Below are 12,577 nucleotides of genomic sequence, written 5' to 3' on the forward strand. Positions count from 1 at the left end.
GATGTCGAACTCACCAAGTTCTACTGCCCACTTCACCAGCCGTCCCGCATTCTCAGGATTGCTGAGGATCTGCCGCAGTGGTTGATCGGTCAAAAGGGTGACAGAATGAGCCTGGAAATAGGGGCGAAGCCTCCTGGTCGCAGTCAGCAGCGCGAAGGCGATCTTTTCAGCCTTCGTGTACCGCGTCTTGGCATCCCGGAGGACTCGGCTGGTGTAGTACACGGGCTTCTTAAGTTTTGCCTCTTCCCGAACCAGTACTGCGCTGACTGCGGTTGGGGAGACCGCCAGGTAAAGGTAGAGCATCTCCCCCTCTTGCGGCTTGGACAGCAGGGGAGGAGACGCCATGTACTCCTTGAGCTGGTCGAACGCCACTTGACATTCAGCCGTCCAGAGGAAGTCTTTCGGGCGCTTCAACACCTTGAAGAACGGTTGGCAGCGTTCGGCCGATTTTGCCACAAATCGTCCGAGCGCGGCGACCCTCCCAGCGAGCTCCTGAACCTCCTTCACTTTGGTCGGAGGGGACATATCTTGGATGGCCTTGATTTTGTCCGGGTTGGCCTCGATCCCCCGCTGGTTGACAATGAAGCCGAGGAACCTCCCGGCCGAAGCACCAAAGGCGCACTTCGCTGGGTTTAGCTTCATACGAAACTTCCGCAAGGTGGCGAAGGTCTCCTCCAGATCCGCAATGTGCTGATCCGCATGGCGGCTCTTTACCAGCATATCGTCCACGTACACCTCCATGTTCCGGCCGATCTGCTCCTTGAAGAGCGAAGGGCATTACCTTGTAACAGTACAGCCCCCTGTCTGTTATGAAGGCCGTTTTCTCCTCGTCCTGTGGAGCCATCATTATTTGGTTGTAGCCGGAGAAGGCGTCCATGAAAGACAGCAGCTGATATCCGGAAGTCGCGTCGACCAGTTGGTCTATTCACGGGAGCGGAAAGCTATCCTTGGGGCACGCCTTGTTCAGGTCGGTGTAGTCGACGCACATCCTCCACTTCCCGCTCGCCTTCCGGACAAGTACGACGTTTGCCAGCCACTCGGGGTAGCTCACTTCCCTTATGAAACCTGCCTCCAAGAGTTTGTCTACCTCCTGGTCGACCACCCGGATCCGATCCGGGGCACAGTGTCTCTTCTTTTGCTTTACTGGTCGGTGGGTCGGGTCGACGTTGAGGCCGTGAGAAATGACCTCCGGGTCGATCCCAGGTACATCGGCCGCCGACCAGGCAAACACATCAGCATTGGCTCGGAGGAATTCCACTAACCGGAGCCGAGCTTCCAAGTCGAGGTTGGCACCGACCCGGACCGTGCGGTCCGGGCGGCCTTCTTCGAGGGGAACTTCGATTACGCCCTCGGCCGGCTCCCCGTGCCGCAAGGCCACTTCGTCTCTGGCGTCAAGGGACTCGACGCTTAGGGCCTCCATGGGCTTCTTCCCTTTGAGAGTTGCTAGGAAACACTGCCGTGCGGTTGGTTGGTCACCTCGGACCTCTCCAATCCCGGCCGCCGTGGGGAACCGCATGAGCAAATGGTAGGTAGAAACCACCGCGCGAAGGGCGTTCAGTCCGGGTCGTCCGAGGATAGCGTTGTAGGCCGAGGGGACACGGACGACCAAGAACCCGAGTCGCACCGTGGCTTCTGCGGGTGCAACGCCCGCAGTCACAGGCAGCTCAATGACACCTTCGGCCGAGATAGCGTCTCCAGTGAATCCTATGAGGGGGGTGGATGTTTTGTGCAACAATTGTCGGGACAAGCTCATCTTTTGGAAGGCCTCGTAATACAAAATATCAGCTGAGCTTCCACTATCCACAAGAACACGCCTTACATCATAGTTCGCCATAGTGAGAGAGATCACCATGGCGTCATCGTGGGGAGTCTGAACCCCCTTTACATCTTCATCACAAAAAGTGATTACATTTCCGACCCGCTGCCTCTTCGCGACGGCCACTCCTGATGCTTCCGCCGAGCCCCCTGCGTTCCTCACGGGCCGAGAGCAGCCCCCAGTGATGGTGTGGATTACTCCCGCAACGGGTCGATTCTGCTCCCGAGGCTCCTGAGGGGCCGGGTCGGCCGAACGCGGGTCTGCCGGGGGACGTCGGTCGTTTACATATCGACCGAGACGCCCTCGGCGAATGAGAGCCTCGATCTCGTCCCAAAGCTGGAAGCAGTCTTCGGTATCGTGGCCGTGGTCTCGGTGGTACTCACAGTACGCCCGAGAAGGCCTCCTCCCAGGGATCTTCTTCATCTGCCTCGGGACCGGGAGGTCCTCCCGCCCCTTGACCTCCATGAGGATCTGGGCCCGGGGGGCCAGGAGTGGGGTGTACCGGTTGAAGCGTCGGTGCGGAGAACGAGGGCGTGTGGCGCCGTGGTTCCTTGCTGGTGACGGGCTTCTGCGCCGGCGTTGAGGCGTCGGGCTCCTCCTCTGGGGTGCCTCTTTTCGCCTTTTCTTCCCGGGCTTTAGAGGGGCCTCGGCGGCCTCCTTGTTCCGGTGGGATGCTGCCTCCTCGGCGTCTGCATACTGACGGCGAAATGGCTGATGAAGAAGCGGGTGAACTGGTCGAAGGACTGGATGGAGTTAGCCTCCAGGCCGGCGAACCATGCCCTTGCCGGGCCACGGAGGGTCGCCGGGAAGGCCTTGCAGAGGAGCGGATCCGATGCTCCATGGAGGAGCATAAGAGTCCTGAAACTCTCCACGTGGTCCCGCGGGTCCGCCGCCCCGTCGTAGGGTTCGATCGCCGGCATTTTGAACCCCGGCGGGTTCGGGGTCCGCAGGATCCTCGAGGCAAGCGCCGGCTGGGAGGAGATCTCCAAGTCAGCGAAGGGATCTTTGGAGTGGCCCTTCAGGACCTGGAGTTGTCTGTGGAGATCGTCCACCCGCCGGTCCAGGGAGCGCGACCGGTGGGTGGGGGACAAGGAGCGGCGCGAGGGGGACCGACTGGAGTGCGGGCCCCTCGAGGACTGGGGTGTCTGAGAACGCGCCCGGGTCCGCCTCTCGTACCCCGCACAGCTCCGATGAGAAGGTCCTGGCAGAATGGACCGCACTCGAGAATCCTCCTCGCGCCGGCGCTCCTCTCCATGGGAGAGGAAGGAGCGCGGGTTGTGAGGAAGAGGCGAGTGCTCGGGGGGCAGCGGCTCCTGAGCCCGTTGCGGCACCCGAGAGATCACACCCTGCAGATTCTGCACTGCCTCCGCGAGGGTGCGAACCTGCTAGGCTAGCTGGTCGAACTGAGCAGCTTCGACCGTCTGAATGGGAGAAGGGGCGGTGGAGTGCTGCTGAGAGTGCGTTGGGGACGCAGCAGCCTCTCGGCCGGAGGCGCGAGAGGCTCCGCGACCGGAAGCATTGGAAGCTCCACGACCACCTCGCCGTGCCATTACGATCGTTCTAAGATTCGGTCCCTTCCTCTAGCGCCAACTGTTGCTGGTGGTCCAAACCGAGAACGATTGGCACTGCGGTGTGAACGGGGTTCCGTCTGAGTTGTCTTGGTTGGTGTTGGCTGCGCTCCACCTTCCGCCAAGAAACCTGCAAACAAGCCTTGCACCACCACCAGGGTGGTGATGGCCCTCCGACGGTCAAGTCAGAGGAGATTGGAGGAGGAGGAGAGGTGATAATCGCAAGTAAGAGAGTGCTCTGGGAGATATTGCTCACCTCCCCCCTTTCTCCCCCCAGCCGCATATATACCTGGCTGGGGGGTCTCTCAGGGGGGTTCGTTATCGTGGGGCACGATGGTGTGGCCACTGACATGGCCGTTACAGGGCGTCGTGGAGCAGCACCGGGTACGGCCACGTCAGGGCATAGTGGGGCTCCGCTTTGTACGGCTGATGCAGGAGATCGTGGAGCAGCATCAGATACAGCCGTTGCAGGGAGTAGTGGAGCAGGAGGCCGCGGCGTGCCTCTGGGGAATAGCCTGTCGTTATCAAGAGATCTCCGACTCGGGGTCGGAGCGCTGGATCAAGGGGCAGCTGACTCGGGGTCGGGCTGCGGAGCCGAGGATATCCGACTCAGGGTCGGATTGCTGGATCAAAGGGCAGCCGACTTGGGGTCGGGCTGCGGAGCCGAGGATATCCGACTCGGGGTCGGATTGCTGGATCAAAGGGCAGCCGACTCGGGGTCGGGCTGCGGAGCCGAGGATATCCGACTCGGGGTCGGATTGCTGGATCAAAGGGCAGCCGTAGTCTTCCTGGGCGCGCGTGCCGGTCACGTGGGGCATGGCGGCTTATTTCCCCCGTAACAATATGAATAAGGTAAACAAAATCTTTTTGTATGATGCAAATGCGTCTTGTTGTTTGGCAGTTAAAAACTTCCCATTCAAATCAGCAATCAGTTGATAAAGAAACGATACAAAAATAACGAATAAGATAATTATAATTTTTTCCTTGCAATATTACTTAAAAATATTAGTAATAACTAGTAGTATGGGCTAGCTGTCATCACTTGGATTAAGATTTCTACTAGCCTTGTTACTATGTCATAGCTATGGGGTTTTTTTTTTTTTTTGGGTGAAAAACGGGGGTGGGGGGGGGGGGGGGGGGGAGAAAACCTCACCCGCATAGCAGCCTCCACTGGGCCTCCTTCTACCAGAAAATATTCGATGCAGGCCGCAAGTTTCCACGTATCCTTTCCGATCCGTGGGCTCCCCCCACTGGGATTAACACTCACGTATGAGTATGTCACCCCGGCGCCGCCTCAATTCCACCGAAAGCGTCCAGGCATGGGGCATTCGGTCTCTAAATTTAATCGACACCCATGCGTTTCGAATATGGATCATTTTGATGGAAGCAAAGTCTCGTTCTATTTATGCTACCATCTTGGGACATGGCTATGGTTTTTTGACATGGTGGTCCTTGCCTTTGTCAAGAGGGATGGCTGTTTCCTTTCTCATCATAAAATTAGGCTTGCTCTCTCGAGGTGCATCGAACAAAGAAGTTTATTTTTAACCAAAAAAAAAAAAAAAAGTCTACGCTGATGCAGGGCTGCGTCCATGTCGATTGGAAAAGCGCAGATGAGATCAAGGCGCAATCGTGCGAAAGAAATCAGTCGTCCTTTTGAAACGGTGATATACGGCTCTCAGTCTCTGATTCATACGGTTGAGTCGTTCACCGTGGTATCTTATGTAATATAGAATGCTGTCGTATATTAGGATTCCTGTCATAGATACTGGGAACGAGCTATAGCCAGGTGTCGTGATATACGGATCCTGTTTCAGGAAGGAAACAATGAAAACTACCGATATGATCCCCCAGGTATGGTCTTGTTGGGAGTGTTTTTGGAGTATGACTACGATCCCCTGATATGGTCATGTTGGGAGTGCTTTTGGAATCTGGCAGGCGGAGGGCTTCACTGCTTTGGCGTGAGATTTGCATATATGTGCTTATGGTCATGGCACGGTGCAAGTGGTTGATAGGAGATGGCCAGAGAGTTGATGTGGTGGAGGATGCATGAGTGGATAAGATTTCATTGAGGCATTGGCCGACCCTAGTCGGTGTTGAGATTGGGGAGGGACTGCGGGTGGGTGACCTGCTCCTCCCCAGTGACGAGGGGTGGGATACCTGCCAGATCAGTCAGCTGTTCGGTGAGCCACTTGCAGAGCGAATCCGGTCGATTCTAGTTCCAGTCCACCCATGTCCGGATGTCAGAGTCTAGAGTTCGTCCTGTAGATCTACAGTCAGGGTGGCCAACATCTGGGACGTTGTCCAGGATGAGCAGTGAGCGGTAGATTTTGGCTGGATTTGGCGGTTTAGGTTGCACCCCAGGGTGTCTCTGTTTCTTTGGAAGGTCACTAGAGGTCGTCTACCGACGAGACTTCTACTCTTTGAGAGGGGCATGGGTGTCCATCCCTAGTGCCATGAGTGCTTGACAGACGAGTCGCTAGATCATGGTGTTTTCTAGTGCCACCGAGCTAGGGGGATCTGGAGTTGAGCAGGGTTTCCCTTGGAGCTCTGGTGTCATCGGTGTCCTTTCTGGAGGCACTGGGATGTCTTGCGGGGTCCTCGCAGTCTAGACCAGAGGCGGTGAGAGCGACCTATACTGCCTATTAGATATAGCTTGCGAGGAACTCATGGACGTTCGGGGAGTCGAGACCCCTCCGGAGGTGGTGGTGGAGAGGGCGAGGTTGCTAGTAGTAGAGATCTCTCAGGTGGACCTTTCGAATGGACCTTTGATAGCTCGAGATATCTGGAGCTCTACCTCTTCGCATATATCACTTTGTACGGTGTTTTTCATATGGGAGCCCTTATCCTCGAGTTTTCTTAAGGTCAACTTTGACGGTTGCGTTCTGCAAGACGGTGCAAGGGGAGGTACGAGCTTTGTGGTTAGAGGCCCAGACTTCAAGGTGATTACTGTTGGGGGTTGCCAGCTGTTTGACACTTCGGTTCCTGGGGTGGAGTTGAGAGCAGCATGGTCTGGCTTGTGTTATGTGCGGCATGCTCTGCAGGCGAGGATGGTGATCATAGAGGGCGACTCTGCGATGATCATTGGATGGATTCAACAGTTTTTTTGGGAGGATTGGCGATTACCATATATTGTTGAGGGATATCCGGGCCATGGTCTGAGATGGGATGGCCATTCAGGCGAAGCATACTTTCTGTGAGACCAATGGTACGGCCGATTGGGTGGCTTTTTTTGTTTCCAATCATTCTGGAGGACACCTATGGATGGGTAAGATGGAGTTGGCTCATGCTCTTCGAAATGTACTACTTTTTGATTTTTTTAGCTGTATTTGTACTTATTTAGTACGATTTTTTTCGGTTTTGCCGGGAAAAAAAAAACTACCGATTCGCCACATGTTTATTACCAAAAGCAGATGGTAATCCAGAAACAACACCCACGTGGTAACAGCACATGGCATCACCCCTCCCTAGACTTGTTACGCTCCTCGCGGCACAGCATCAGACCATGGATGAGACAGCTCATGTCCTCGTACGACGAGCCACCCTCCGCTACCGCCTGCCGCCCCATCGCCGCCAGCTCTCGCACCCTCCGCCTCATAGCCGCCACCTCCTCCCCGCCGCCGACGAGCCGCTTCACCGCCTTCGCCAGCGCCTCCGCCGGCACCACCACCTTTTCCTCGTCCACCACGCTGCTGAACCCCTCCCACACGGGCGTCGCGATCTTGAGCACGTCCACCAGTAACTTTTCCGTCACGAACTGCTCGAAGCGGCGCGGCCATGTGGCCAGGGCCACCCCTGCGCACACCCCTTCCATCACCGTGTTCCATCCGCAGTGCATGACGAACCCTCCCACCGCCCGGTGGGCCAGGATCTCCGCCTGCGGGGCCCACCCCCGAACCACCAGCCCCCGCCCGGCGACCCTCTCCTCGTACCCCTCCGGCATCCACTTCTCTCCTTCAGCTCGCGGCACCCACACGAACGGGTGGCCGCTCGCCTCCAGCCCCAGCGCCAGCTCTCGGAGCTGCTCCTCGCTGAACTCGCACAGCGTCCCGAAGGAAACATACACCACCGAGTCCTCCTCCCTGGCGTCCAGCCACCTCAAGGTGGCGTCGCGGCAGGCGGTGGCGTTCTCCTCTTTCTTCTCCGCCGCAGGCGGATGAGTTCCGGCGAGCCCGACCGGGCCGACGAGGAAGACCTTCCGGGGGGCCACCTTGTAATAGTGCTCGGCGTAATCGGGCTCGAGGGCGTAGAAGCTGTTGACGATGACGCCGTAGCTGTTGAGCTCGGACTCGTGGAGAAGGCCGAGCATGTAAAGGGAATTGAAGCCCTCCGTCATGGAGGCGCGGGTGAGCTTGACGGGATGGGGCAAGCCTGGGATGGAGAATGGCTCGGAGCGGGAGGAGATGGACTCGTAGGGGCGGTGAAGGTAGGTTTCGTTCTCGACGCAGAGGGGGAAGAGGCCGAATACCTGGAAGATGAGGCGGGGGATGCCGTGCTCGGCTGCGAGGGCGGTGGTCCAGACGTGGATGGCGTCGGAGACGAGGGCGTCTACGGGGCGGAGGTCGCGGAGGAGGGTGTCGAGGGCCCCGCGGAGGGAGAAGAGGGCGGCGTAGAAGTTGGGGACGAGGGCGGGGGCCGGAACTGCGGAGAGGCTCTCGCAGCCGTCGGGGAGGCCGAAGTCGGCGGAGGGGTAAGGGATGAGGCGGAGGTCCATGTGGGGCTGGTGGGGGAAGGCGGGCCTCGAGTTGGCGCGGTCGATGGTGGGCTGGACGAGGTGGGCGTTGGCTGGCGTGGTGACGACGGTGACCTTGACGCCGCGCTCGGCCGCGATACGGGCGATCTCGAGCATGGGGATCATGTGGCTCCGTGTTAGAAATGGGAAGAAGACTAGATGGAGGGGTTGTTGTTGCTGTTCCGGAGCTCGGGAGTCCATGGCTATTTTCTTCCCTCTACTATTGTTTTGTTGTCTTCTCAGCAAGCAAGCAATCCAGGGTAGACAGGAGGTCTATTTATCGAGCACGCATGCAGTACCATGGAATGCTGTACAATCATGGATGGCCGAGATGAACGGCCGTTAAATAACAAGGTAGACTAGGGAAGCATAAATATGTATATATACGATGACCGGATGGCGCCCATCCAGGGATGTAGAGCACTCTGCGATGCATGGGTCTACCGCAGAAGATTTTGATTGTTATTTACAGGGATCAGATTCTCTGTGGTGTGGGTTTTACACTGTTAAGGACTATGTAATGGTAGACTAGTATTATGTGGATATTTTTTTTGATCCAACGGTTCTAATAATAAAAACCAATTCGAGTTCATTAATGCAATATTTTCGAACATTGTTTTCTGTTGCTGGTGGTCCAAACCAAGAACGATTGACACGACGGTGTGAACGGGGTTCCGCCTGAGTTGTCTTGGTTGGTGCTGGTTGCGCTCCACCTTCCGCCAAGGAACCTGCAAACAAGCCTTGCACCACCACCAGGGTGGTGATGGCCCTCCGACGGTCAAGTCAGAGGAGATTGGAGGAGGAGAGATGATAATCACAAGTGGGAGAGAGTGCTCTGGGAGGTATTGCTTACCCCCCCTTCTCCCCCCAGCCGCATATATACCTGGCTGGGAGGTCTCTCAGGGGGGTTTGTCGTCGTGGGGCACGATAGAATGGCCACTGACATGGCCGTTACGGGGCGTCGTGGAGCAGCGCTGGGTACGGTCATGGCAGGGCGTAGTGGAGCTCCGCTTTGTACGGTTGATACAGGAGATCGTGGGCAGCATCGGGTACAGCCGTTGCAGGGAGTAGTGGAGCAGGAGGCCGCGGCGTGCCTCTGGAGAATAGCCTGTCGTTATCAAAAGATCTCCGACTTGGGGTCGGAATGCTGGATCATAGGGCAGCCGACCCGGGGTCGGGCTGCGAAGCCGAGGAGGTCCGACTCGGGGTCGGAGTGCTGGATCATAGGGCAGCCGACCCGGGGTCGGGCTGCGGAGCCGAGGAGGTCCGACTCGGGGTCGGAGTGCTGGATCATAGGGCAGCCGACCCGGGGTCGGGCTGCGGAGCCGAGGAGGTCCGACTCGGGGTCGGAGTGCTGGATCATAGGGCAGCCGACCCGGGGTCGGGCTGCGGAGCCGAGGAGGTCCGACTCGGGGTCGGAGTGCTGGATCATAGGGCAGCTGTAGCTTTCCTGGATACGCGTGCCGATCACGTGGGGCATGGCGGCTCAATTCCCCCATAACATTTTCCATTTGGGTTTGACTCCAATTCCTCAGATCCAACCTTATAAGGTCTTCTAGATTGATGCGTCTTCTATCCAAATTAAAGAAAGGTGTCTCGTACCAATTTAAATGCTTTCTTATAAAGGCACTATCTGGTGTGACGTAATTCCGATGGATGTTGGTCATCTAATATTGGGAAGACCTTGGTTGTTCGATCTTGATGTCACCATCTATAGTCGCCCTATTTCTTGCTCATTCATATTTGAGGGCAAGAGGATTAAACTTAATCCCTTAAGACCCAAGATGCTTGACAAGGGTAAGAAGAAAAATGAGCCAAAAAGCAAGGCACTCCCTATCTTTGGGCCCTCCAAATTTGAAAAGAAAGTCTTTAGTGATTCTTTGGTGTTCGCTTTACTTATCCTAGAAAACCATCTGCATCTGCAAAGCGAGCTGCCATCAGAGGGTTAGTTTATCCTAGAGGAGTTTTCGAAAGTATTCTCTGAGGACCTCCTGGATTAACTGCCATCTTTGCGTGATATACAACACGCCATTGACCTAGTTCCGAGAACTACTCTGCCTAACCTACCCTACTATCAAATGAATCCTTCTGAGCATGCTGAGCTGCAAAAACAAATAACGAGCTCATACGAAAGAGGTTCATTCGTGAAAGTTTAAGTCTGTGTGCCGTACTTGCACTCCTCACACCAAAAAAAGATGGCACATGGAGAATATATGTTGATAGCCAGGCAATCAACAGGATCACGGTTAAATACCGTCTCTCCATTCCTCGACTCGACGATATACTGGACATGATGGCAAGCGCCGCGATCTTCTCCAAGATTGATTTAAAATGTGGATACCATCAAATTCAAATCTGCCCAGGTGATGAGTGAAAAACGGCTTTTAAAACAAAAGATGGCCTGTATGAATGGTTGGTCATGTCTTTTGGCCTCTCGAATGCTTCTAGTACTTTTATACGGGTGATGACACAAGTCTTGTGACCTTTTATAGGCAAATTTTTAGTCATATACTTTAATGACATCCTCATCTACAGCTAGTCAGAGGAGCAACACTTCAATCATTTGCGACAGGTATGCACAATCCTGCGGGATGCGAAACTGTACGCTAACCTTAAGAAGTATTCATTCTTCACTTCTTATGTCAACTTTTTGGGTAACATTTTCTCATCAGAGGGTTTGTCTGCCGAACCTAATAAGGTCACGGTGATAGTCGAGTGGCCCGAACCCAAAACTCTCAGTGAGGTTCGCAGTTTTTATGGGCTGGCTACTTTCTACCATCACTACATTAAGGGGTTTAGCACGCTTATGTCCCCAATCACTGATTGTCTTAAAAAGGGCGACTTTCATTGGACTAACGCTGCAGCTAAAGTATTTTACGACAACAAGAAAATAATGACGGAGGCGCCAGTTATGCGCCTGCCCGACTTCAGTAAGGCTTTTGAAGTGGAGTGTGATGCATCCGACCTTAGTATAGATGGCGTGCTCGGCCAAGAACGTCATCCCGTCACATACTTTAGTGAGAAGTTAAACGAGGCTAAGCTGAAATATTCCACCTATAACAAAAAAATTTATGTCGTAGTCCAGGCCCTCCGGTATTGGCGCAATTACCTACTGCCCAATGAATTCGTCCTTTACTCTGATCATGAAGCTCTTCGCTACTTTAATTTTCAAAAGAAACTGAACTCTAGGCAGGCCAAATGGGTTGAGTTCCTCCAGAAATACACTTTTGTCCTCAAACACACATCAGGTGCCTCCAACACTGCTGCTGACGCACTGAGCCGTCGAGTGACCCTACTCGACCATGTTTGTGCATGTCACGAGCTTCGACAGACTCATAGAGGACTACTTATCTTGCTCTAATTTTGGAAAATTCTACAAAGACCTCGCCGACGGACGAGGTCCCTCGATCAATGGGTGTCACCTTCAAGATGGTTATTGTTTAAGGCAACAAAGCTTTGTATCCCACGGACATCAATACGAGATTTCTTGGTGTAGGAAGTACATGTAGGTGGCCTTTCCGGGGATAAGACCATCGAAGAGGTGGAACGTCAATTCTTCTACCCTAGCTTAAAAAAAGACGTTGCTAAAATCATTGGCCAATGTCGAACTTGTCAATTAGCCAAATACTGAAAACAGAACACTGGCTTTTATACCCCTTTACCGGTACTCGATCGTCCTTGGCATGACATTAGTTTGGACTTTGTACTTAGTCTACCCCATACCGTCCGAAGACATGATTCTATTCTTATAGTTGTGGACCGTTTTTCCAAAATGGCCCATTTTATCCCTTGTTCCAATACCTCTGATACTTCCAAAGTAGCCAAGCTCTTCTTTGATAAGATTGTCAAACTCTACGGCCTTCCAAAAACCATCGTGCCCGACTGAGATGTACGTTTCATGAGTTATTTCTGAAAAACCTTGTGGCACTAGGTTGGTACGAAACTTAAATTTTTCACTGCTTATCATTCACAAACCGACGGCCAAACAGAAGTGGTCAACTGAAGTCTTGGTAACCTGTTACGATGCCTTGTAGGCGAACATACTCATAATTGGGATTCAGTTCTTCCTATCGCATAGTTTGCAGACAATAATTCGGTCAATAGGTTCATATGCACGAGTCCATTTGAGGTCGTGCATGATTACAAAGCTAGAAAACCTTTAGATCTTTTATCCATGTCACCATATATTAGGATTTCTGAGTCCGTACATACGTTTGCACAATACATTCATGAGTTACATCAGAAAATCCAAAAGCGCATTCATGCAAGTAATGCTCAATATAAACAACAAGCTGATTCTCATAGGAGGGATAAGATATTCCAACCAGGGACTATGTTATGGTACGTATTCGGTCGGAGCGGTTTCTGCATGGAACCATTAAGAAACTGCAGGCTCGTAGTGCTGGGCCATTTCGGGTATTGCACCGGGTGGGCACGAATGCCTATGTCATTGTCATTCCATCT

The 12,577-nt window shown here is 54.1% G+C and overlaps 1 protein-coding gene across 1 annotated transcript; it reads right to left on the reverse strand.

Annotated features, from left to right (window-relative positions):
* Positions 1–6,751: 6,751 nt before the first annotated feature.
* Positions 6,752–8,398, reverse strand: LOC103704299 (scopoletin glucosyltransferase-like). Its single transcript, XM_039134134.3, has one exon. It carries the CDS (start codon positions 8,312–8,314, stop codon positions 6,839–6,841), a length of 1,476 nt encoding a protein of 491 aa, XP_038990062.2. The 5' UTR covers positions 8,315–8,398; the 3' UTR covers positions 6,752–6,838.
* Between the last annotated feature and the right edge of the window lie 4,179 nt (positions 8,399–12,577).

The sequence above is a fragment of the Phoenix dactylifera genome, chromosome 15, assembly GCF_051530095.1.
Source record: "Phoenix dactylifera cultivar Ajwa chromosome 15, Ajwa_hap1_PhDact_Kaust_v1.1, whole genome shotgun sequence".
In the NCBI taxonomy this organism is placed as follows: Eukaryota; Viridiplantae; Streptophyta; class Magnoliopsida; order Arecales; family Arecaceae; genus Phoenix; species Phoenix dactylifera.